Raw genomic sequence first — 22,439 nt, forward strand, 5'->3', positions numbered from 1 at the left:
GAATTTGATCTGAGCATGCGTGGCACTTTGTCTGATCGGAATTCTCTACACATGATCGGAGTATGTCCGATCGGAGCATTTTGTCGGAAAATGTTACCAACAAGTTGGAAAACTTGGTCCGTCGGATACTCTGACGGAAACAGTCCGATGTAGACCACACACAGTCGGAATATCCGTCAAAACGGTCCGATTGGACACATTCCGGTCCGATCGTGTATACAAGGGCTTACAGGAGGTGAGAGGGGACGCCCCCCCCCCCCCCCTCCCGCGGCCCTCTGGTGCTTCTACTATGTGACTACTATGATCGAAGCAAGGATCTTTTTTTATTTTATTTCAGGCTTCCCAGCCTAGAGGTGAGATGTGAGGTTTTATTGACCCCATATCTCACTGTAAAGAGGACCTGTCATGCCAAATTCCTATTACAAGGGATATTTACATTGTTTGTAATAGGAATAAAAGTGATCAAATAATATATTTTTGGGCAAAAAGTGTCAAATTAAAGTAAATAAAGTAAAATGAACAATAAAAAAATTAAAAAATAAAGTGCCCCTGCCCTCATGTGCTCGCATGCAGAAGCGAATGCATATGTAAGTCCCGCCCACATATGAAAACAGTGTTCCCACACGTGAGGTATCGCTGTGAATGTTAGAGTGAGAGCAATAATTTTGGCCCTAGACATCCTCTGTAACTCAAAACATGTAACCAGTAAAAAAAATGTAATCGTCGCCTATGGGGATTTTTAAGTAGCAAAGTTTGGCATCATTCCGCGAGTGTGTGCAATTTTGAAGGGTGACATGTTAGGTATCTATTTAATAATTTCATCTTTTACATTATGCAAAAAAATTGGGCTTACTTTACTGTTTTTTTTTTTTTTTAAAGCACAAAACTGTTTTTTCTTTTCCAAAAAAAATGCATTATTAGCTGCGCAAATACCATGCGATATAAAAAGTTGCAATGACGCCATTGTATTCTCTGGGGTTTTGCTAAAAAAAAAACATATATAATGTTTTGGGGTCCTATGTAATTTTCTAGCAAATAAATTATGAGAGAAATGTCAGAATTGGCCTGGGTGCTCCAGAACGCCTGAAGGTGCTCCCTGCATGTTGGGCCTATGTATGTGGCTACGCTTTGTAAACGACTCACATATGGTATCGCCATACTCGGGAGTAATAGCAGAATGTGTTTTGGGGTGTCATTTGTTCTATGCAAAAGAGGTGTGTGAGAAATACCTGCTAATGTGACAATTTTGTGGAAAAAAAATAAATCTTGATTTTGCAAAGAATTGTGGGAAAAAGTTACGACTTCAAAAAACTCACAATGCCTGTTTCTAAATACCTTGAGATGTCTTCTTTCCAAAAAGGGTCATTTGGGGGTACTTGTATTTTTCTGGCATGTTATGGTCTCAAGAAATGAGATAGGCCATCAGTACTTCAATCCTCAGATATTGGCACCATAGCTTGTGGACTCTCTAACTTTCACAAAGACCAAATAATATACACCAATCTGTACTTATTTTTACCAAAGATATGTAGCAGTATGTATTTTGGCCAAATTTATAAAGAAAAATTACGAATTTGCTAAATTTTATAATAGAATTTTCAGTCTGTTTTCTTTTATAGCACAACAAATAAAAAACCCAACAGTGATTAAATACCACCAAAAGAAAGCTCTATGGGTACAGTGTTGTATGACTGAGTAATTGTCCTTCAAAATGTGAGAGTACCGAAAGCTGAAAATTGGTCTGGTTAGGAAGAGGGTTTAAGTGCCCAGTGGTCAAGTGGTTAATGCACATTTCCTTTAGAAGTTCCTGTTCACATATGATCACCTTTGTTTTATCTTCCCCTGCTTGCAACTTGTTACATGTGTCATCTTTCAGTAATTTTTTATTTTTTTTAATGAAGCAGACTTTTTGTATTTTTATATTTCTGTTTTAATATAGGCAGAGTTATGAAAAACATGATTGCTAATAAAGTATGTTAAAACTTTATACATTTTCCTATGATGCCTTACCTATTTTTCCCCATAGCTTACACGTTTGATAGGAGAACTGTGACGTTAATGATGCTTTTGTTTCCTGTGGGCTGAAATATAAATGAGGACTTGCTAGTCAATAAATCATCTCTCAGTTATACAAAATATCAGAATTTTGCCTGTAGTAAGAAATACACTAATTACGTTTTATCAAAGCATTCCTTATGAGAAAATACTGTTTTATTCCAGACATCTTTTATGTATAAAAGTGTTCCTTGTGATATCAAACATTAAAATTTCACAATTTCTAATAAAAATTTACATATATTGCGAAGCCTAGAGAGAAACGCTACCTTTTAAACAATATAGTTAAAAATAATTAAAAAGGTCTCTTGAAATATTTCTGCCTTCATTTGATACAAGAGCAGAACTATTGCTATGCAGCAGCTCTCTATAATTGTGTCTTTGTGCTGAGTTGCTACTTCAGGTTTTAGACGGTGTGAGGCCCTGCACTGTGGAACTGGAGTGACACGGGTTGCATGTTTGCAGGGTGCGTGGCTCAAGAGTATTTATTATGTGTAGAGGAAACTGGCTATTTGGTTTTCTCTGGGTTTTGTAATCCCGGATTATGGTCTGAAGTTTAAAGGTTTCAAAGTGTCTTGGGTAGGGCAAAGCCTACAATGCTGTGTCTAGAGCTTTTTGGAGACCTACAGGTTATGGGAGTGTGCAGATATTTACACATGTTATAAGCAAGGCTTAGGCATAGCTCAGGGCTCTATCTAGGGGGAAGGCTTGCTCCCCTTTGAAGACGGTGTGTGTTTCTCTTAGGAGACAGAGGTACTTTACTCAAAAGACAACATTTCATGCAGGAGGAGAGATTATGTCCATAAGACTGGGAGTTAAGGTGGCTAGGAGCATCTGGGAGACTGGGACAGTTGAGGTGGCTAGGAGAGTCTAGCAGAGCCAGGGCAACTAGGCGAACACAGGAGACTGAGAGAATCCAGAAGTCTCAGAGGAGTAAGGAGGCTGGGGTGTCAGGAGAACGGCTATTGAAAGGCTAGGAGTGGGCCTATACAGAAGGGGGCTGTGACTACAGGCTAAATGAGCCAGGAAGGCTAGGTGAAATGATCTGAGGGACCAGTGAAAAGAGCATTGATGCTGATAAAGAGAGAGCCAGGTGGCTTGGTATTTTTAATTCCATTTTACTGGCAGAAATCTCCTGACTGGGCAACTGTTGTAGATTATGTGGTTTTTAATATTGCTTAAGGCTGGGTTTACACCTATGTGAATTGGAATTCACATAGCAGGAGAATGTGATCAGCTTTCTATGGAGCCGGTTCACATATCTTCTGAGACGGCTGTGGAGCGCACTGCACAGAAACACTGCGTCTTTGGCTCAATTTAAGGGCCGAATTCAGGAAAAGATTCCGCCCCGATTCATCCCTGAAATGGAGAACAGGGATGCACAGCGGTGCTGTGCGATCTGCAGCCAGTTTGGGTATGAACCAAGCCTCGATGAAATGAAAAAATTGTGCAATAAATATTTACAGAAAAAATATTACAAAACCACAGTAAAATTATAGGGTTTTAACCACTTGCTTACTTGGCACTTAAACCCCCCCCCCCCCCCCCCCCCCTTCTGTCCAGACCAATTTTCAGCTTTCAGCGCTGATGCACTTTGAATGACAATTGTGTGGTCATGGTACACTGTACTCAAATGAAATATCATTTTTTTTCCCACAAATAGAGCTTTCTTTTGGTGGTATTTGATCACATCTGCGGTTTATTTGTTTAAAAAATGTTAAAAGACCAATTTTATTTATTTTATTTTTTTATATTTTGTTATAAAATTTTGCAAATGGGTAACTTTCCTCCTTCATTGATGTATGCTGATGAGGCGGCACTGATGGGCACCGATAGGTGTAAGTGATGGGCATTGATGGGTGGCAACAATGGGAACTGATTGTTTACACTGATAGACAGCACTGATTGGCACCACTGATGGGCATTGATAGGTGGCACTTGTGGGCATTGATAGGTGGCACTCATGGGCATTGATAGTTGGCACTGGCAGAGGGTACTGGTGGGTACAGATGAGGCATAATTGCCCTTTCCTCTGAGGGACCAATGTCCCTTGTAGATAAGACGGTGATTGGCTTTTTTTTCCTCCTCATGATGTGATTTGAAGTCTTACATTGCAGAGATTAGTTAGGAGATCTTTGAACCCTGATTGGAGGAAAGTAGGCAAATAAGTACCCCCTCAATACTAATGGTACGTTAAAGGCAACTCGTATATTAAACCAATAATGTATAAAATGTAAACATTTTATTTGATACATGCATAAAATGGGTGTATACATCACCACTATAAAACAGAACACGATGAAAAGACTGCTGACAAAATAGTCAATGCTGCTGTGACAAGATCTTGTCTTTGCGCTTTATGTGTTTCATGAGAACTTGAATCCCTTCCTCAGGGGCATTTGTATTGAGAAGGCAACATTAATTATAGCACTCCCAAGGCTCTCGGCAGCGACACAGGGTTACACTGTTTTTATACTTTAGATGACTTTTGTGCTGATTGCACTGCTATTATTATAGTACATTCCTGTTTAATTTTTTGACTAATGCTATGTTCTGTTATAGAGTGCTATAATTAATGTGGCCTTCTCTGTGTAAATGTACCCTGAGGAAGGAATTCAAGTTCTCCTGAAACGCGTCAAGCACAAATAGAAGATATTGTCACAGCAGCTTTGACTATTTTGTCAGCAGTCTTTTCATCATGTTCTGTTCTGTTTTATGCTGGTGATGTATACATTGATTTTATGCATGTATCAAATAAAATTTTCTCTTTTGTTCATTGATGGACATAGCTCCATTAATCTTGACCATATGGTTATTACACCACCTTCAGGAGAAGACTAGGCAGAACATGTAATATATGTAAAAAAACAATAGAAATGTACAGTTCCGCCCAGGGGGCGGTCCCTCTGGCAATAACCCCTCAGCCTGCTTCCTGCAGCTCCGTTTTTTTTCTGCCTAGTGAAGAAGGACCTAGGTGTCAGGGCTGGCTTAGCCCTTCCTTCTCTGGGCTGTCTGCTAAGCTGTCGGCTAATTGCCAGCTCTTATCTCTCTCCACAGTTACCAGCTGTTCCTGATCATGCTCGTCTGACCTGCCTACTTAAAGCTGTCCAGCTCACTTCACCTCTGCCTTCGCCTTGGTCACATCACAAGAAACCATCTCCTGCGGTTCTGTTTAAAGACTGGCTTCCTAACATCCTTTCTGGCTCCTTATCCTGCTTGCTGTTGCTCTACTTGGATCCCTGACTTCTGGCCTGGCTGATTACCCAATCTGGTTATTGAACTCTGGCCTGGCTGACTACTCGATCCGGTTACTGGACTCTGGCTATGCTTTGACTATGCGTTTTCTATTTACCTTTTTTATTTTTATTTAATAAACAAGTGTGATTTAATTGTACTTCTGTCTTGGTCTGATTCATGGTTTCTGATGCTAGGCTCCCTGCAGGCCCTAGCTACGTGCTGGGTCGGCCACGACATGCCCCTCAGGCTCCAGGGACGTCCGGTGAGCCTAATGTTCTGGGGCACACATATGACCGCACTACGGATGTCTTTGTCACAGTGTGCCATGGCCCGCAGCCACCCCGTACACCCCGGGGGTGGGTCTGTGATGGGGTGCCTCCAGCTCGTCTGGGCGGTAAGTACAGATCTCCCTGTCTCGGCAGGACAGACCAGCTGGGTATTCCCTGGGAGGTCAATTAGGGGGTCCCCCTTCTCCCTTTCCTCTCTCCCTGTCCCTGTTTTCCCTCCCCCCGTGGGGGATGCTGCATGACTGGTCTGTAGTGCGGTGTGTGTGTGTACTTGGCCAGGGGGTCCTCCGGGGGCTCTGATCCTTGATTGGGTGCTGCGCTGGCTGTCTGTGTCCCTGTGCTGTCATCTGTCTCTTTGCTGGGTTCTGCATGTGCTGCTGCCATAGCGCTGACCGCTGGCATTTTCAGTGCATCCTCTGTGAGAAGCATGGTCATTGGTCATTTTCTCTGAGTTTGGCAGCCATTTTCCCTGTGTTTTTTTTTCTCTGTACAAGGATGGCCGGCTGCCTTTTTCTTGTCTGTAGCAGCTAGGAGCACCTTGTCCTAAGTCCCCAAGAGTGGCAGACGGTGGGTCAGCATGGTGTCAGAGGTGTTTCTTCCCCGATTTCCCTACAATTGCAACTGGCTCACCTGCAAACAGTGCAGTGCCCTTGGATGCTTTGTCGGCGGTCCTTGAAACGTTTGTTGCCAGGGTGGAGGCGGTGTGCAGGCGCAAGGCGGGTAAAAACCTGCCCCTGCCCCCCGTCCTCCGGGGAGAGCTCTGATTCAGCCTCGCGCCCCGCAGTGACTGATGGCCTCTGTTCTGATGTGTCAGAGGACGCTGACCAGGACCGTTCGGACAGGGAGGATGATACCGTGTCAGGGTCCACGCAGGAAAAAACGCTATTTGGAGCACTTATCACCGATGTGCGTGATACCCTGAAAATACAGGATGCAGCAGGATCCTCTGCTCAGGTGGCGGTCCCTTTTGGGTCCCGTAAGTCAGCCTGTACACCTAAGGTGTTTCTGTATCTGACTTATTTTGATAAGTTCCTATACAAGGAGTGAGGAAGCCCGCAACGGACCTTTTCGGTCCCAAAAAGAATGGCGGTGCGGTACCCCTTTGAAGAGAGTCTCCTTAAAAAATGGTCGGCTCCCTCGGTCGTGGACCCCCCAGGTTAAATAAAGTAACCACGATTCCGGTAGAGGGGGCTCCTGCATTTAAGGACCCTACCGACAGGAGGGCTGAGGCAGTGGCCCAGTCCATGTTTACAGTGGTGGTGTCAGGTGAGGTACTGGCCATGGCATTAGTGTCGCAGACCCTTACTGAGCGGGCAAAATGATTGCACCGTGAATTGTAGAAGCAGCAGTCCCCGCCAGTCTGCATAGAAATAGCAGACCAGTTGGTGCACGGCCTTAAGTATGTCTGTAAAGTGGCCCTGGATACACTCCCACTGCTTTCCAGAGCATCGGTATCATCAGTGGTGCTATGGTGCCTAATCTGGCTGAAATGCTGGTCTGCATCTAAAAAAGCCTTGATAGATTTGCCCTTCCTTGTTGAGCGGCTATTTGGAGCTTTGCTGGATGACATTATTAACAATGCCACAGGTGGGAAGAGCATATTGCTCCCCCAGTCCAAGAAGGGTAAGGAGTCAGGCCGACAGGCAAGGGCCCTCCTTTTCCACTCAAAAGAGGCTTTTTTCGTCCGCCCGGGGCTTCAGGTAAGCACTCCCAATCCGGCAGGACGACAGCAGAGGGACAAAAGCATCCCTGGTCTCGCAAGCCTGCGGGCAAAAGTACTACCACATGAAGGTTTGCCCCCGCCCGATACACGGGTGGGGGTCGCCTTTGGGAGTTTGCAGCTCGGTGGGCCTCTCGGCTGTCCGACCAATGGGTCTGCATACTGATTTAATCGGGCAACAAGATAGAGTTCATCTCTTGGCCACCGAACACATTTTTTCCCTCCAGCATACCCTTAATCCCGGCTCGCTGGGAGGCCCTGTTTGGGGCAGTAAGGGACCTGCTCAGCCGTGGGGTGATAGTGCCTGTTCCAAAACTGGAAAGGTTTCAGGGATTCTACTCCAATCTGTTTGTAGTCCCCAAAAAGGAAAGCGTATGCCCAATCCGAGACCTAAAAGCCCTCAATTGCTTTGTGAAAGTACAAAGGTTCAGAATGGAATCAGTTTGCTCCGTAGTCGCTGCACTCCATCAGGGGGACTCCCTGGGCGTCTTTGGGCATCCAGGAAGCGTACTTGCATATACCCATATGCCTTAAGCATCAGAGGTTTCTGCAATTTGCAGTAGGGGAAGAGCATTGCCAGTTTGTGGCTCTCCCCTTTGGCCTGGCTTCAGCACCCCGAGTCTTTACCAAAGTATTGGCTCCAATTTTGGCGTGTTTGCGACAACGTGGGATCGCAATCGTGGGGTATCTGGCCGATCTCCTTCTGAGAGCAGCTTCCGCCTCAGAATTAAGGGAGGATGTAGCGATCACCATGCAAACTCTACAGGAGTTTGGGTGGGTGTTGAGCCTCAAAATGAGGGTACTAGTGCCGACTCAGTGCCTGGAGTACCTAGGCTTACTGCTGGACTCTGTGGAAGCAAGAGTTTTTCTCCCATCAGACAAACTGCAGACTCTCAGAGCCGCGGTGAAGCTGCTGATGAACCACAGGTGGTTGTCTCTGCGTTTTTGCATGCGAGTTCTGGGCCTCATGGTAGTCTTCTTCGAGGTGGTACCGTACGCCCAATTTCACACCGGAGTCTTGCGGAGGGAGATATTGTCCAAATGGGACAAATCTCCATTCTCCCTGGATCAGTATATACAGGTGAGCCAGTTAGTCAGGGACTCTCTTCTCTGATGGCTAAGATCTCCGGCACTTCGGTCCGGGAAATCGTTCCTACCTCTTCATTGGACGGTGATCACAACGAGCGCCAGCCTGACCGGCTTGGGTGGAGTATTGGGAGTACAATCAACTCAGGGCCTCTGGTCGAGGGAGGAATCCCAATTACCGATCAATGTGCTTGAGTTTCGGGCGATCAGGCTATGCCTCTCCACATGATTGATGAGAATACGAGGGCGTCCGATCAGAATCCAGTCAGACAGCGCCACGATGGTGGCATATGTCAACCATCAAGGAGGAACAAGAAGCTTGGCTGCAGCACGAGCGGTCGCTCACATCCTTCGGTGGGCAGAGCAACACATACCGGCCCTGTCGGCCATATACATCCCGGGAGTAGAAAACTGACAGGCGGACTATCTAAGTCACCAGATGCTGAACCCAGGAGAATGGTCTTTGCATCCGGAGGTGTTCAGGCTTCTTTGCCTGCGGTGGGGCACACCAAATGTGGATCTTCTGGCCTCTCGACTCATTCGGATGGTGCAGAGGTTTGTGTGCAGGACAAGAGATCCTTGGGCTGACGCGTCAGACGCATTGGTGGCTCCATGGGAGCAGTACCGGCTGATTTACGCCTTCCCTCCGCTCAAACTGTTACCACGTCTGCTCTGCAGAGTGGAGGCCAAGGGGATTCCAGTAATATTGATTGCCCCAGATTGGCCTCGGTGTCCTTGGTACGCCGACCTAGTACACCTGGTGGCGGATGCTCCTTGGTGGTTGCCGATGCGAGAAGACCTCCTGTCGTGAGGTCTGATACACTCTATCCTGCTTTACCATCGCTGGTTTTAACAGCATGGCTGTTGAAAGCCAGGTGCTAAGGTACCGAAGTCTGTCGGACTCGGTTATCTCCACTATGCTGAGGGCACGGAAATCATCTTCTCGGAAGATATACCATTGTACGTGGAAGGCTTATATCTCCATGTGTGAGGAGATGGGGTGGCGTCTACGCACCTATTCCGTTTCCAGGATCCTGCTGTTTTTACAGCGAGCAGTGGACCAGAAGCTGGCCTTGGGCACCATCAAGGGACAGATATCAGCCTTGGCTGTTCTTTTCCAACGACCCCTGGTGTCTTACTCATTAGTGAGCACCTTTGTGCAAGGGGTTCGACATGTAGTCCCTCCGGTGCAACCACCCCTACCTCCGTGGGATCTGAACCTGGTGCTGTCGGCGCTGCAGAAGCCGCCATTTGAGAACATCAGGGAAATTCCCTTGTTGACTCTTTTTCACAAAGTGGTCTTCCTAGTGGCTATTACATCTGCCAGGAGGGTTTCAGAGCTGGCGGCCTTGTCCTGCAAGTCGCCCTATCTGGTTATCCGCAAGAATAAGGTGGTGTTGTGTCCGCAACCTTCTTTTCTGCCAAAGGTGGTTTCGGCTTTGCATCTCAATGATTACATTGTGTTACCATCTCTGTGTCCAAAACTGACACACCCTAAGAAGGTGGCCCGCTATTCCCTGGATGTGGTCCGTGCCCTAAGGCTATACCTGTCTGCCACGGCTCCCTTCCAGAAGTCAGATTCTAATTATCAAGACATTCTGATGCATATGTTGACCACAAGTTCTGATGCGCTTGGTTCAGAGGAGGACTCCTCCATTGGGGAGCACCACTAGTTGTGGGTGAAGTTATGTTTGCTGTTCCCACCTCTCGTTATGGCACTGCTTGGGGACGTCCCTACAGTCAAGATTAATGGAGCTGTGTCCATCAATGAACCAAAAAGAAAATAGGATTTTTGTACTCAACGTAAAATCCTCTGAAGTTCATTGATGGACACAGCACCCTCCCCTCCTATTAGTTTACGTTATACTGCTTGTTGATGTACTGAGCTGCAGGAAGCAGGCTGACGGGTTATAGCCAGAGGGACCGCCCCCTGGGCGGAACTGTACAGTTCTGTTGTTTTTCACTTGTATTACATGTTCTGCCTAGTCCTCTCCTGAAGGTGGCATAATAACCCTACGGTCAAGATTAATGGAGCTGTGCCCGTCAATGAACTTCAGAGAAAGGGATTTTACGATGAGTACAAAAATCCTATCTTTACCATTTATACAATATTTGTTTAATATATGCATTTCTGTTAAACCATTTCAGCCCTAGAAGGATTTACCCACTTCCTGACCAGGCCATTTTTCCCCACAAATAGAGCTTTCTTTTGGTGGTATTTGATCACCTCTGCGGTTTTTATTTTTTTGTGCAAAAAAAGAACGACCATTAAAAAAAATGATATATATATATATATATATATATATATATATACATTTATACAGTGATCAGAGCTAAAAATAGCCACTGATCACTTTATATAGTTCACTGTCAGAGAAGGGGGTTAACACTAGAGGTTGATCAAGGGGTTAATTGTTCCCTAGGGAGATTATTCTAACCGTGGGGGCAGTGTACTGACTGGGAGTAGAGAGAGATCGCAGTTCCTGATCAGTAGGAACAGATCTCTCTCTACTTCCCTGTCAATGTAAACAAACAGATCCCAATTCTACCTCTCTGAGGAGCGATCACTGGTCGCCGGCCGACATCACAGCCACCGCCCAAGCACATTGGCTCAGGCAGCGCATGCACACTATAGTTTTTAAAGTGCTCACCGTACAGCTATGGTGATTCGCACAGCAATGCCATCCTGCCACCATATAACGACGGCTGGTCGGCAAGCAGTTAAAATGCCATTAGTATTGGGGGGTACTTATTTGTCTACGTTCAATTGGTAGGGATTTTGACAACAACCTATGATTTCCTCTGGTGGTTTATTCTCTCTGATTGGAGGAAAGGGGCACACCCCCTCCTCACAGTACACGGTAACACGCACAGCTGTGGCTGTCAGTCACAGGCTATGTGCTCCTTGTCACCAATTATTTCTTGTAGTCATGAAAAGCTGTCAGAAATTACTCATCCATTGCTTTGGGTAAAGACAAGTACACAGTATAGAAGGCTGTGCATTGTTCATATTTTCAGTCTGAGTTTACAAAGATCTTCAAAGATCATTACAAAGTCAGTAATTTCCAACAAATTAAATAATCACGTGTTTATATCAGAGAGCTGGCAGGTTGCCAAGATCTGTTCCTTCCATAAATATGCTTTCACTGCCTGTGGTGTTCAATTTGAAAATTATTCTCGCCACAGAGTTTATAGACACAAAGTTGAAAAAGAGCTTGTTTTTAAATGCTTTTACTGCTTGTTCAGGGTATGTACATACTGAACTTGTGTGCTTGATCTGGGCACAGGTTCACTTATTTTTTTGTTTCCTCTTTAAATTGCATGAAAGGTTTATATTGTATTACATTTTCCAAAGTAGAAAAAGTTGTTAAATATTCCACCATAGAAACTGATGTAATGCTTTGTCTTCTTTATTTATGTACAGGAATGTTTTCAGTTTATACTGCCAGCCCTACCTCATGCTATAGACCTTTTGAGGGATGCTATTGTAAAAGTAAAAGAAGTTCATGATGAATTGGAAGACTTGCCATCTCCACCACCTCCCCTCTCTCCTCCACCAACGACGAGTCCTCACAAACAAACAGAAGATAAGGGTGTACAGTGTGAAGAAGAAGAGGAAGAGAAGAAAGATAGTGGTGTTGCATCAACCGAGGACAGTTCTTCTTCGCATATAACAGCAGCAAATATTGCAGCAAAGGTATGAACACCTTTTATTTCACATTTTGCAATGGTAACTCATACAAATGATACCCTAGCTTTGCTTTTGCTTAGCTATTTAACTACTAGGCGTCTGCGATATAGCCGAAAGACGGCTACAGCATGGCGCCCGATTGCCGGGAGGGTGTCCCTGGACATCCTCCTGTTTACTTCCCCTCTGCGCGCCGCCACGGGCGCGCGTTGGGGAAATTCTGTGTTGGCCGTGTCCCTTGGACACAGCCAATCACAGATCGTGCTAAATGGCCAGTCACAGTGGTCATTTAGCATTCGATTGGAGCGTCCAATGGGAGCTGATCTCATATGTAAACATCTCTCATTGCCGGCTCTCCCTCCTCATACAGAGACGCGCGTGAGGAGGGAAAGCTTCCGTGCTGCAGCTTGTGAGTGTACACAAAAAAAATAGAAAATACAGTGCCCACAGTACCTGTCAGTACCATCTGTCCCCAGTGCCACCTATCAGTACCATCTGTCCCCAGTGCCACCTATCAGTACCATCTGTCCCCAGTGCCACCTATCAGTACCATCTGTCCCCAGTGCCACCTATCAGTACCATCTGTCCCCAGTGCCACCTATCAGTACCATCTGTCCCCAGTGCCACTTATCAGTACCATCTGTCCCCAGTGCCACTTGTCTCCAGTGCACCTGTCAGTGTCGCGTGCCATCTGTCATCAGTGCCATGTATTAGTGCCATCTGTCATCAGTGTCACGTGTCAGTGCCACATATTAGTGCCATCTGTCATCAGTGCCACATCAGTGTCACGTGCCATCAGTGCCATCTGTGATCAGTGTCACGTGTCATTGTCCTGGTGCTCCAGGGCCTTCAAAAGTGTAATAGGTAGTGAACACGTTAGATGTGTAATTTATGCTCCTAGAACAGGTGATGGTTATCCCTGCATGGTGGGCGTCTCTAAGTGGCTAGGCTGTGAAAAAGTAAGACATGTGGTATCATAATACTCAGGAGGAGTAGCAGAATGTATTTTGGGGTGTCATTTGTGGTTTACACATGCCATGTGAGAGAAATAACCTATTACAATGCCAATTTTGTGAGGAAAAAAATCATAATTTTGCAAGGAATTGTGGGAAAAAATTACTTCAAAAACCATGCATCTTACTAAACTTTGAATGTCTACTTTAAAAAAATAGTTAATTCGGGGGTTATTTGTACTTTCCTGGCTTGTTAGGGTCGCAAAAAATGAGATCATGTGTGATCATTTATTTTTTTATGATTTGCACCACAGCTTTTAGACTCTCTAACTTTCACAAACGCCAAATAATGTACACTAATTTGGGTTATTTTTTACCAAAGATATGTAGCAGTATAAATTGTGGGCAAAATTCATAATTTGCAACATTTTATCACAGCAACTAAGAAAAATGTGTTTTTCTCTTTCGTTCATTGATGGACACAGCATTTTATTCTTGAGCTTAGGGTTATATTGCCACCTTAAGGAGAGGACTAGGCAGAACACAAAAAAAAGCACAGTACCGCCCAGGGAGTGGCCCTACTTGCTATAACCCCCCACTCTGCTCCCAGCAGCTCACTTTTTTTCTGCCTAGTCTAGGAGAAGGACCTGGCTCCCTGTGGGGACCAGTGGTCTTTGAAATTTTTTTTTCAGTTTTTTTGTTTTTTTCTTCCTGTGATTTACAATCAATAGCCGAGCTGGGTGACAGGCTGGATAATATAGATCCTGGTAGTTTCCCCAGCCTGGCCATCGAGCATGTGCAGACTTTAGCTCCACGGTGGGTCGGCCGCGGCAGGCCCCATTCTGGTCCGGGGCGGATGGTGCACTATATGCTCCGGGGCACACATATGACCGGGCTACTGCTGTCCAGGTCACAGTGTTGCCATGGCCGACAGCGACTCTGTATTATGCAGCAGATGAGTCTGTTAGTGGAGTGCATCCAATGGTTCCTGCAGGAGGGGCAAGTATGGTTCCACCTGTTTAGGCAGGATGGAGCAGCTGGGCACTCTGGGGGGTCGATTAAGGGGTCTCTCTCTCCCTGCCTTTTTCCCTCCTCATCAACCAAAGGGGCGCAGTGTAGCTGGGCGTAGGGGGTGCGGAGCACTTACCTGACCCGGGGGTGCTCCGGGCAGTCTCTGGGCCTGGCGGGGGCTTGTGCTGCCGTTCGTTTTTTTTTTTTACCTTTGTTTGTTCGCTGCGTTTTCCCTTTAATTTTTACCTTTGTTTGCTGCCATGCACCTAACTTATTTTGATAAGTTTATTTACAAGGAGTGGGAACGCCGCAGCGTCCCGAGGTGAATGGCAGGGAGTGTTACCTCTTTAAAGAGAGTTTTATGAAAAAAATGGACATCTCCTCTGGTCATGGACCCCCGGTATCTAGGTTAAATGAGGTAACCACGATTCCGGTGGAAGGGTCTCCCTCTTTCAAGGACCCTGCTGACAGAAGGGCCGAGGCGGTTGCCCGATCCATGTTTATGGTGGTGGGGTCGGTGCTTCGGGACGGTGTTAGCCACGGTTTTGGTGTCACAAACTCTTACTGAATGGGCTAAGTTGTTGCACCGCGAGTTGGGGAAGGAGCAGGTTTCCCCAGTCTGTGTGGAACTGGCAGACCAGTTGGTCCACGGCCTTAAGTATAGTTGTGATGTTGCCCTGGATACGGCCCCTTTGCTTTCTAGAGCCTCAGTATCAGCAGTAGTGCTGCGTCAGCTGATTTAGCTCAAGTGTTGGTCTGTGGACCAGACATCTAAGAAAGCGCTGGCGGAGTTGCCCTTCCAAGGTGGGAGGCTGTTTGGCACCTTGCTTGATGACATTATTAAAAATGTTACGGGGAAATAGTACTTTGCTCCCACAGTCCAGAAAGGGTAAGGGGGAGCAAAGTCATAGGCAGGAGCCCTCTTTTTCTTCAGGTCGGTGGGTAAGCGTTCCCAGTCCCACAAGGTGCCCGCTGAGGGACAAAAGCGTCCCTGGTATCGCAAGCCAAACAAGCCTGTGAACAAATCAGCTTCCACTTGAAGACTCGCCCCCCCGCCCGGTCGACCACGGGAGTTTTCAGACCGGTGGACTTCTTTTCTTTCTGACCAGTGGGTCTGCAAGCTAGTTTTATCAGACTACAAGATAGTTTCTTTCTTGTCCGCCAGACAGGTTTTTTTCCCTCCAACTTTCATCTCCTTCCGGAGGTCCTGCTTGGAGCACTACAGGACTTACTACTGCATGGGGTGATATTGCCTGTACCGACGTCAGAAAGGTTTCAGGGATTCTACTCCAATCTGTTTGTAATCCCGAAGAAGGAAGGGGTCTGTACGGTCTTGGATCTCAAGGCCCTCAATTGTTTTGTGAAGGTTCAGATGTTCAGGATGGAATTTGTTCATTCCATGGTCGCTGCACTTCATATGGGGTATTTACTGGCGTCTTTGGACATCAAGGACGCATACTTGCATATGCGTCAAACACCAGAGGTTCCTACGATTTGCTGTTGGGGGCGAGCACTACCAATTTGTAGCTGTTCCCTTTGACTTAGCGTTGGCACCAAGGGTCTTCACCAAGGTACTGGGTCCGATTCTGATGTTGCTGACCTCCTCCTGAGAGCAGCTTCTGCCTCAGAACTAAGGGAGGATGTGGTGATCACCATGCAGACTCTTTGGGAGTTTGGCTGGGTGTTGAATCTCCAGAAGTCGGTGTTACTCCCGACCCAGCACCTGGAGTGCTTGGGGTTGATTCTAGACTCTGCAAAGGCAAGAGTCTTTCTTCCTTCAAGCAAGCTGCAGACTCTCCAATCCGCAGTTGCAGTTACTGATGTCCCGCAGGTGGTCGTCGCTGCGTTTTTGCATGTAAGTTCTGGGCCTCATGGTAGCCACTTTCGAGGCAGTACCGTATGCTCAATTCCACACTCGAGTCTTGCAGAAAGAGGTCATGTCCAAATGTGACAAGTCTCACATATCCCTGGATTGTCAAATCTGCGTGAGCCAGTTAGCCAGGGCTTTGCTTCTCTGGCGGCTGAGGTCCCCGGCCCTTTGGTCTGGAAAATCGTTCCTTCCTCTTCATTGGACGGTTATCATGATGGATGCCAGCCTGACCGGCTGGGGGGGAATTTGGGGCATCCAGCCGGCCCAGGGTCGCTGAACGCAGGAATAATCCCGCCTGCCGATCAATGTGCTGGAGCAATCAGGCGGTGCCTCTCCACATGGTCTCAGAGGCTGCAGGGTCATCCGGACATTATCCGGTCAGACAATGCCACGGAGGTGGCATATGTCAATCATCAGGGAGGAACAAGGAGTTCAGCGACGGCGCTGGAGTTCTCTCACATCCTACAGTGGGCAGAACGGCGTGTGTTGGCTCTGTCAGCCGTGTACATTCCGGGCGTAGAAAACGGGCAGTCGTCAGTTGCTGGACCAAGAGGAATGGTCACTGCATCCGGAAGTGTTTTGGCTCATTTGCATACGGTGGGGCATGCCGGATGTGGATCTCCTGGCCTCTTGGCTCAATCGGAAGGTGCAGAGGTTTGTGGCCAGGTCAAAGGATCCCTGGGTGGAAGCGTCAGACGCGTTGGTGGCCCCATGGGGGCATTATCGACTAATTTATGCCTTTCCCCCTCTCAGGCTCCTCCCTCATCTGCTGCGCAGAGTGGAGGCCGAGGGGATTCCGGTGATTCTGATTGCCCCAGACTGGCCTCGACGTCCTTGATACGCAATGGTGGCGGATGTTCCTTGGTGGCTGCCGGTGCAGGACAACTTTCTGTCTCAAGGTCTGATTCTCCACCCTGCTTTACCGTCGCTGACTTTAACGGCATGGCTGTTGAAAGCCAGGTGCTGAGGGACCAAGGGCTTTCAGCTTCGGTAATTTTCACTATGCTAAGGGCGCGGAAGGCTTCTTTCCAGAAAATTTATCATCACACCTAGAAGGCCTACATCTCCCTGTGTGAGGAAATGGGGCAGCATCCTCATTCATATTCGGTTTCTGCAGCAAGGAGTGGATCAGAAGCTGGCATTAAGCACCGTTAAGGGGCAGATATCCGCTTTGGCTGTCTTTTTTCAGTGACCCTTGACGACTCATTAATTGGTGCGTACCTTTGTTCAGGGGGTTCGGCATGTGGCCCCTCCAGTACGTCCACCGATGCCCCCTTGGGATCTGAATCTGGTGTTGTCGGCGCTTCAGAAACCTCCTTTTGAAAACATTAGGGGGATCCCTTTATTGATACTCTTTCAGAAAGTAGTCTTTCTAGTGGCTATTACATCTGCAAGACGGGTTTCTGAGTTGGCGGACTTGTCATGCAAGTCTCCCTATTTGATCCTCCAAGAGGATAAGGCGCTGCTGTGTCTGCAGCCCTCTTTTCTTCTGAAGGTTGTTTTGGCCTTTTATCTAAATGAGGACATTGTGCTTCCGTCCTTATGTCCTCGACCGTCGTCTCCCAAGGAGGTCGCTTTACTCTCTTTGGATGTGGTCCGGGCTCTGTGGGTGTATCTGTCTGCTACGGCTCCTTTCCAGAGGTCGGACTCTGTTTTGTCTTGGTGGCGAGTCTGAAGAAGGGCCTGGCGGTCTCGTTGGCCACCATTTCTTGGTGGATCAGACAGATTGTGGTTCAGGCTTATGCCATAAGGGGGCGGGCGCCTCTTTCCCATCACGGTGCATTCTACCAGGGCAATTGGTCCTTCCTGGGCTTTCCGGCATCAAGCGTCCGTTTCACAGGTCTGTACACACTTTAACCAAATTTTACAAGGTCAGTGTTGGCCCATCTTCGGATGCATGCTTCAGCCGCAAGGTTTTGCAGGCGGCCGTCTGAGGTGAGGCCCCCTCTGTGATGGGGAGTTCTTTTTGTTGTGGGTGGAGTTTATTTTCTCTGTGTTCCCACCCCTCGTTTTTGGCACTGCTTGGGGATGTCCCTGAGATCAAGAGTAAAGTGCTGTGTCAGTCAATGAAGGAAAGAGAAAATATGATTTTTGTACTTACCATAAAATCCCTTTTTTGAAGTTCATTGACGGACACAGCACCCACCCCTTGTATTTATGTTTGTACTGCTTTTTGATGAACTGAGCTGCTGGGAGCAGAGTGAGGAGTTAAAGCCAGTAGGACCACCCCCTGGGCAGTACTGTGCTTGTTTTTTTGTGTTCTGCCTAGTCTTCTCCTAAAGGTGGCGATATAATCCTAAGGTCAAGAGTAACTTTCTGTGTCCATCAATGAACTTCAGAGAAAGGGATTTTACGGTAAGTACAAAAATCTATTTTTTTCCAAATTTTCGGTCTTTTTTCATTTATAGCACAAAAAATAAAAAACCCAGAGGTGATCAAATACCACCAAAAGAAAACTCTATTTTTATGAAAAAAAGACAAAAAATTTATTTGGGTACATTGTTACATGTCAGAGTAATTGTCATTCAAAGTGTGAGAGTACTGAAAGTTGAAAATTGGTCTGGTTCATGAGGGGGGTTTAAGTGCCCAGTAGGCAAGTGGTTAAAGCACGAATATTTGCAAACTCTATGACCAATTTCTAATTTTCTCTTTTTATGGGGGTCACCCAGTTGAAACTTATATTGAAGGGGATGCCTAATTTTCTGCAGAATTTAGGAAAGGAATGGAAAGGTTATAATTGTCACACTTGTACCTTGAACTCTTGCACGTGAATGTATAAACAAATTGTTTTTAGACATCCTGGCCTATTTATTTTTTTATTGATCTACGTTGTAAATTCAACCCATTGTTTTTAATGGGCCTGTACACACAGGTGCATAAACGTGTTTAAAATAAATAAATAAAAAATCTTTGTTGCTGGACAATATTTTACTTTTCAACATATATATTGAAGTAACAATGTCATGCAAGGCACAATCAATGAACAATAATATAAACAGAGGTGAAACTGAGCACAAACACAAAGTGCCTTTTCCTTTAAAATGTTCATAAGCACAAGACCATTGAATATTAATCATAGAAACTCAACGTAAGATGTGTTTGGTGGGAATTCCGATAAGAGACCTTACAACGTGAAAAAATGCAAGTCATTAATTTTAGGGTCGAGAATATATATGTTGCATATTGTCCGCTGGCCATTATTTTAAGCGCATACGCTACCTCTTGATAGATAAAAAAAAAGCTCGAAGAATTTTTACACATTTTTTCACAGTTTGAACTGTGGAATGCTGCCAAAATCGATTCCTGTGAGGACCAAAAAAAAAACGATCCAGGATCCTGTACCACTTTGGTGCGAATGCAATGCGATATCAGCCATATAGTTTGTGATATGCACAGCAATGCAATGTCTGTAATCACACAAGTGTGAACCCAGCCTACATTTAAAAAGGAAGAAGAAAACATAATAGAAAAAACAATTTGCTGACAATTGAAAACCTAGCTATCTATAGGTTGTTACAGACAGGCAGGGCACTCAAAAAATGTACCCCAGCACCACAATTCAATAGTTTGTTCAAGTAGATTTCAACCCAAACAAATCTCATACCAAATATAATATTGCTTGAAAAAGCCTATTTTTATTTTAATCGCTAGCTTTCATGAAAATAACCTTTGGTTATACCAGTATGAAGTAACTTGTTGGGGCAGTGAATTATGGAGTGACAACACTATGCCCTTGTGCTCTGCTCTGGCTCCCATAATCTCACGCCTGTAAATCACTGTCACTTGATCTCTGAAAGAAAACTATAAGCCTCTCTGCTGATGCACATTACCCAGACGTAATCCACTGTCACCATAAAAAAAAAAAAGGGTCTGTGAAAAAAAAAAAAAAACAATTGCAGCCAGCAACAGGTAGGGAAAAAATGAACACAGCCTGTTATTACTGTAGTGCACATATATATAAGGACAGACTGTAAAGAGGCTGCAGGGCAACAGTAGCATTAGGATGTAAAAAAAATTGAAAACAGGTTAAGACCCTCTCCACCCCCCCCCCCCAAATCTTGTTGGGCATTTTGCTACCTACATGGCATTAAGTAATTTTTGTCTAGTCAATATGCCTAAATTCCTTGCCTTTTATGAGTCAGTGCACTTAGCGTTTGATTCGATCTGCAATCTGGACACCTAAATTCTTTCTGAGTACTTTATATAAACAAATATTTTATTCACGAAAGATTGATATAATCAAACCTAGACTTGCTTGGTTGGTTTATGGAAAATTGTCAAAATAACTGTAGAGGTCATTGTTGCATTTATTTCGCATGATCACATTAAACAGTCTAGTTAAGGCTGGATCAGTTTATTTAAAACCAGAAGAACTGCTATGTAGGTCAAGAAAATGCAAATGCTACAGATTTGATAAGCGTTTGCAAGGATATAGACTAATAAAAGTGAATAAATTATTTTTGTAGTTAAACCTTGACTCTTTATCTTGAATACTAACAACTTATAACCTCAAAAGAACAGTGAAGGATTGCTTTTTTTTTTTTTTTTAACTGGTTTTAGATGTTTGGCAAAACTGTAAAATAATAATTTTGATGGCTTAAATTAAAGAGGAAAATAATGAATTAAATCCTTTTACTATTACTGTTTGGTGTGTTCAAAGAAAGGGAAAAATGTATTTTATATATAGATAGTATATAGATATACTGCCACCTACAGGAGGATTTGGACACTGGCAACAAAAAATTGTGATCGGTCTGACATAACCCCTCCCACTCGCAGCAAGCCTTAGCTTTTAGATGCACCCTAGGATGATAGATGTCTTTTCTCTACTGAAAAAAGCTTAACCAGTTTACTTGCCATTTCATCATGTTTTCTTTTTCTAAGATTCGTTTTTCTTCAATTAATACTTAATCTACATGCTGTTTGAGCTAGTCTCTTCATACGGTTATCTGGATCAGCTTACCTTCAACAGTAGCATTGGAGGAAGTACCTGAACCTTAGTGGGCAGGTCAATAGTGAGGCCTGCCATGAATATGGCACTGAGCCTGCTGCTGGTGCTTGTCAAGTCATCCATTTAAAATCTTTAGCCTAAGCTAGCAGGTTACACACCTCCTGCTCTCCACTGATTTTCTCACCATGCCCGTTCCCACCCAAAAATCTTGGCAGTGTTTTTAATCAGCAAAGGCATCTAAATAATGCAATTTTAATTGCAAATTGGTGTAATCCCAGTTTAAAAGCTTCCAAATGTTTTGGTTTGGCGAACATTTTCTCAGATTGTATAGCAATTTTCAAAGAAGTATAGGCATTTAGCAAAAATAAGGTACAAAATTGTATCTTTACCGGATTAAAGATTTAAAAAGGTGTACAGCAAGTTGAATAGGTTAAAATGCATACAGGAAAACCAGTGAGTCTAGACACACCTATACAATAAATCTACCCCAGAGTATGCATTTACCCTAGCTTAAAGTGTTTTTTTTTTTTTTTTTTTACTTTTGCAACCAAATTCAAATAACACCTACATTATATTTGTTATATGTTCCCATTCACAAAGCATAACTTAATTATTTTTTTTTTTTTTTAAATGTTGCTTTTAAGCTTTAATTTCTGATGATTCCAGCACTATAAAGCCTTATTTAATTATTTTTGTTTGAGGGAGCTAGAGAGCCTAATTTGCCTTAATTAACCTTGAGTCTAGTGTTCCTGAAGATATCATTAACTGTTATGAACTAGATTTGAACAAACTCCTGACAAAAGGTTAAATATTTAGGAGCTGTGCTTCTTCATTGCATGTTAAAATGCAGTTCCACCCAGAAATTGAACTTCCACTGATCGGATTCCTCCTCCCTCTGGTGTCACATTTGGCACCTTTCGGGGGGAAGGGGGAGAAGATACCTGTCAAATCCAGGTATTTGCTCCCCCTTCTGGTGAAAGATTTTGTGCAGTGAAATACACCATCTCCGGGCCCTCCTCCTTCACCCCTGCTGTCTTCTGGGAGACACACAGGTCCCAGAAAACAGCAGAGACCATTCAGAACATGCAGTGCGACTCATACATGCGCAGTAGGGAACCAGGAGTGAAACCAAAAGTCTTCACTGCCTGGTTCCCTTACCAGGAATGGCAACAGGAGCACCTGTGAGTCGATCCGAAGATCGGCTTTGGGTGCCGACATTGCGGGCTGCCTGGACAGGTAAGTGTCCATATATTGAAAGTCAGCAGCTACGTTATTTGTAGCTGCTGACTTTATTTTTTTCCCAGGCAGACCTCTTTTATAAAAAAAAAATAGAAATTAGAAATGTTTGCATTCAGCCATGACACCTTCTAAAAAATCTAAAAGGTAAGTAATTTAAAAGTTTGTTTAAGTTTTAAAAAATAAATATTGCTGTGTGAATAGGAACACATAACAAACATACAGTGAGGTTTTCTCTAATTGAACTGCAAAAGTAGACATAACAATTGTGTATTCAAGTTATATGCTTAAAATAGGCTAAATTGTTTAGGGTTTCTAGCTTGTGTTTGTATGTTTATGGCTAGA

At 44.9% G+C, this 22,439-nt stretch overlaps 1 protein-coding gene across 26 annotated transcripts in view; it reads left to right on the top strand.

Annotated features, from left to right (window-relative positions):
- The window catches only part of GPHN (gephyrin), a 935,903-nt gene that overhangs the window by 497,334 nt on the left and 416,130 nt on the right, over window positions 1-22,439 (top strand). For all 26 annotated transcript variants that reach the window (XM_077464979.1, XM_077464987.1, XM_077464985.1 and 23 more), the window contains exon 7: window positions 11,810-12,082. In XM_077464979.1, coding sequence (XP_077321105.1) covers window positions 11,810-12,082 — 273 coding nt within the window. The remainder of the gene's footprint in view (window positions 1-11,809; window positions 12,083-22,439) is intronic.

Source organism: Lithobates pipiens, unplaced genomic scaffold (genome assembly GCF_037356315.1).
Source record: "Lithobates pipiens isolate NorthernLeopardFrog02 unplaced genomic scaffold, aLitPip1_a1.2 Scaffold_30, whole genome shotgun sequence".
NCBI lineage: Eukaryota > Metazoa > Chordata > Amphibia > Anura > Ranidae > Lithobates > Lithobates pipiens.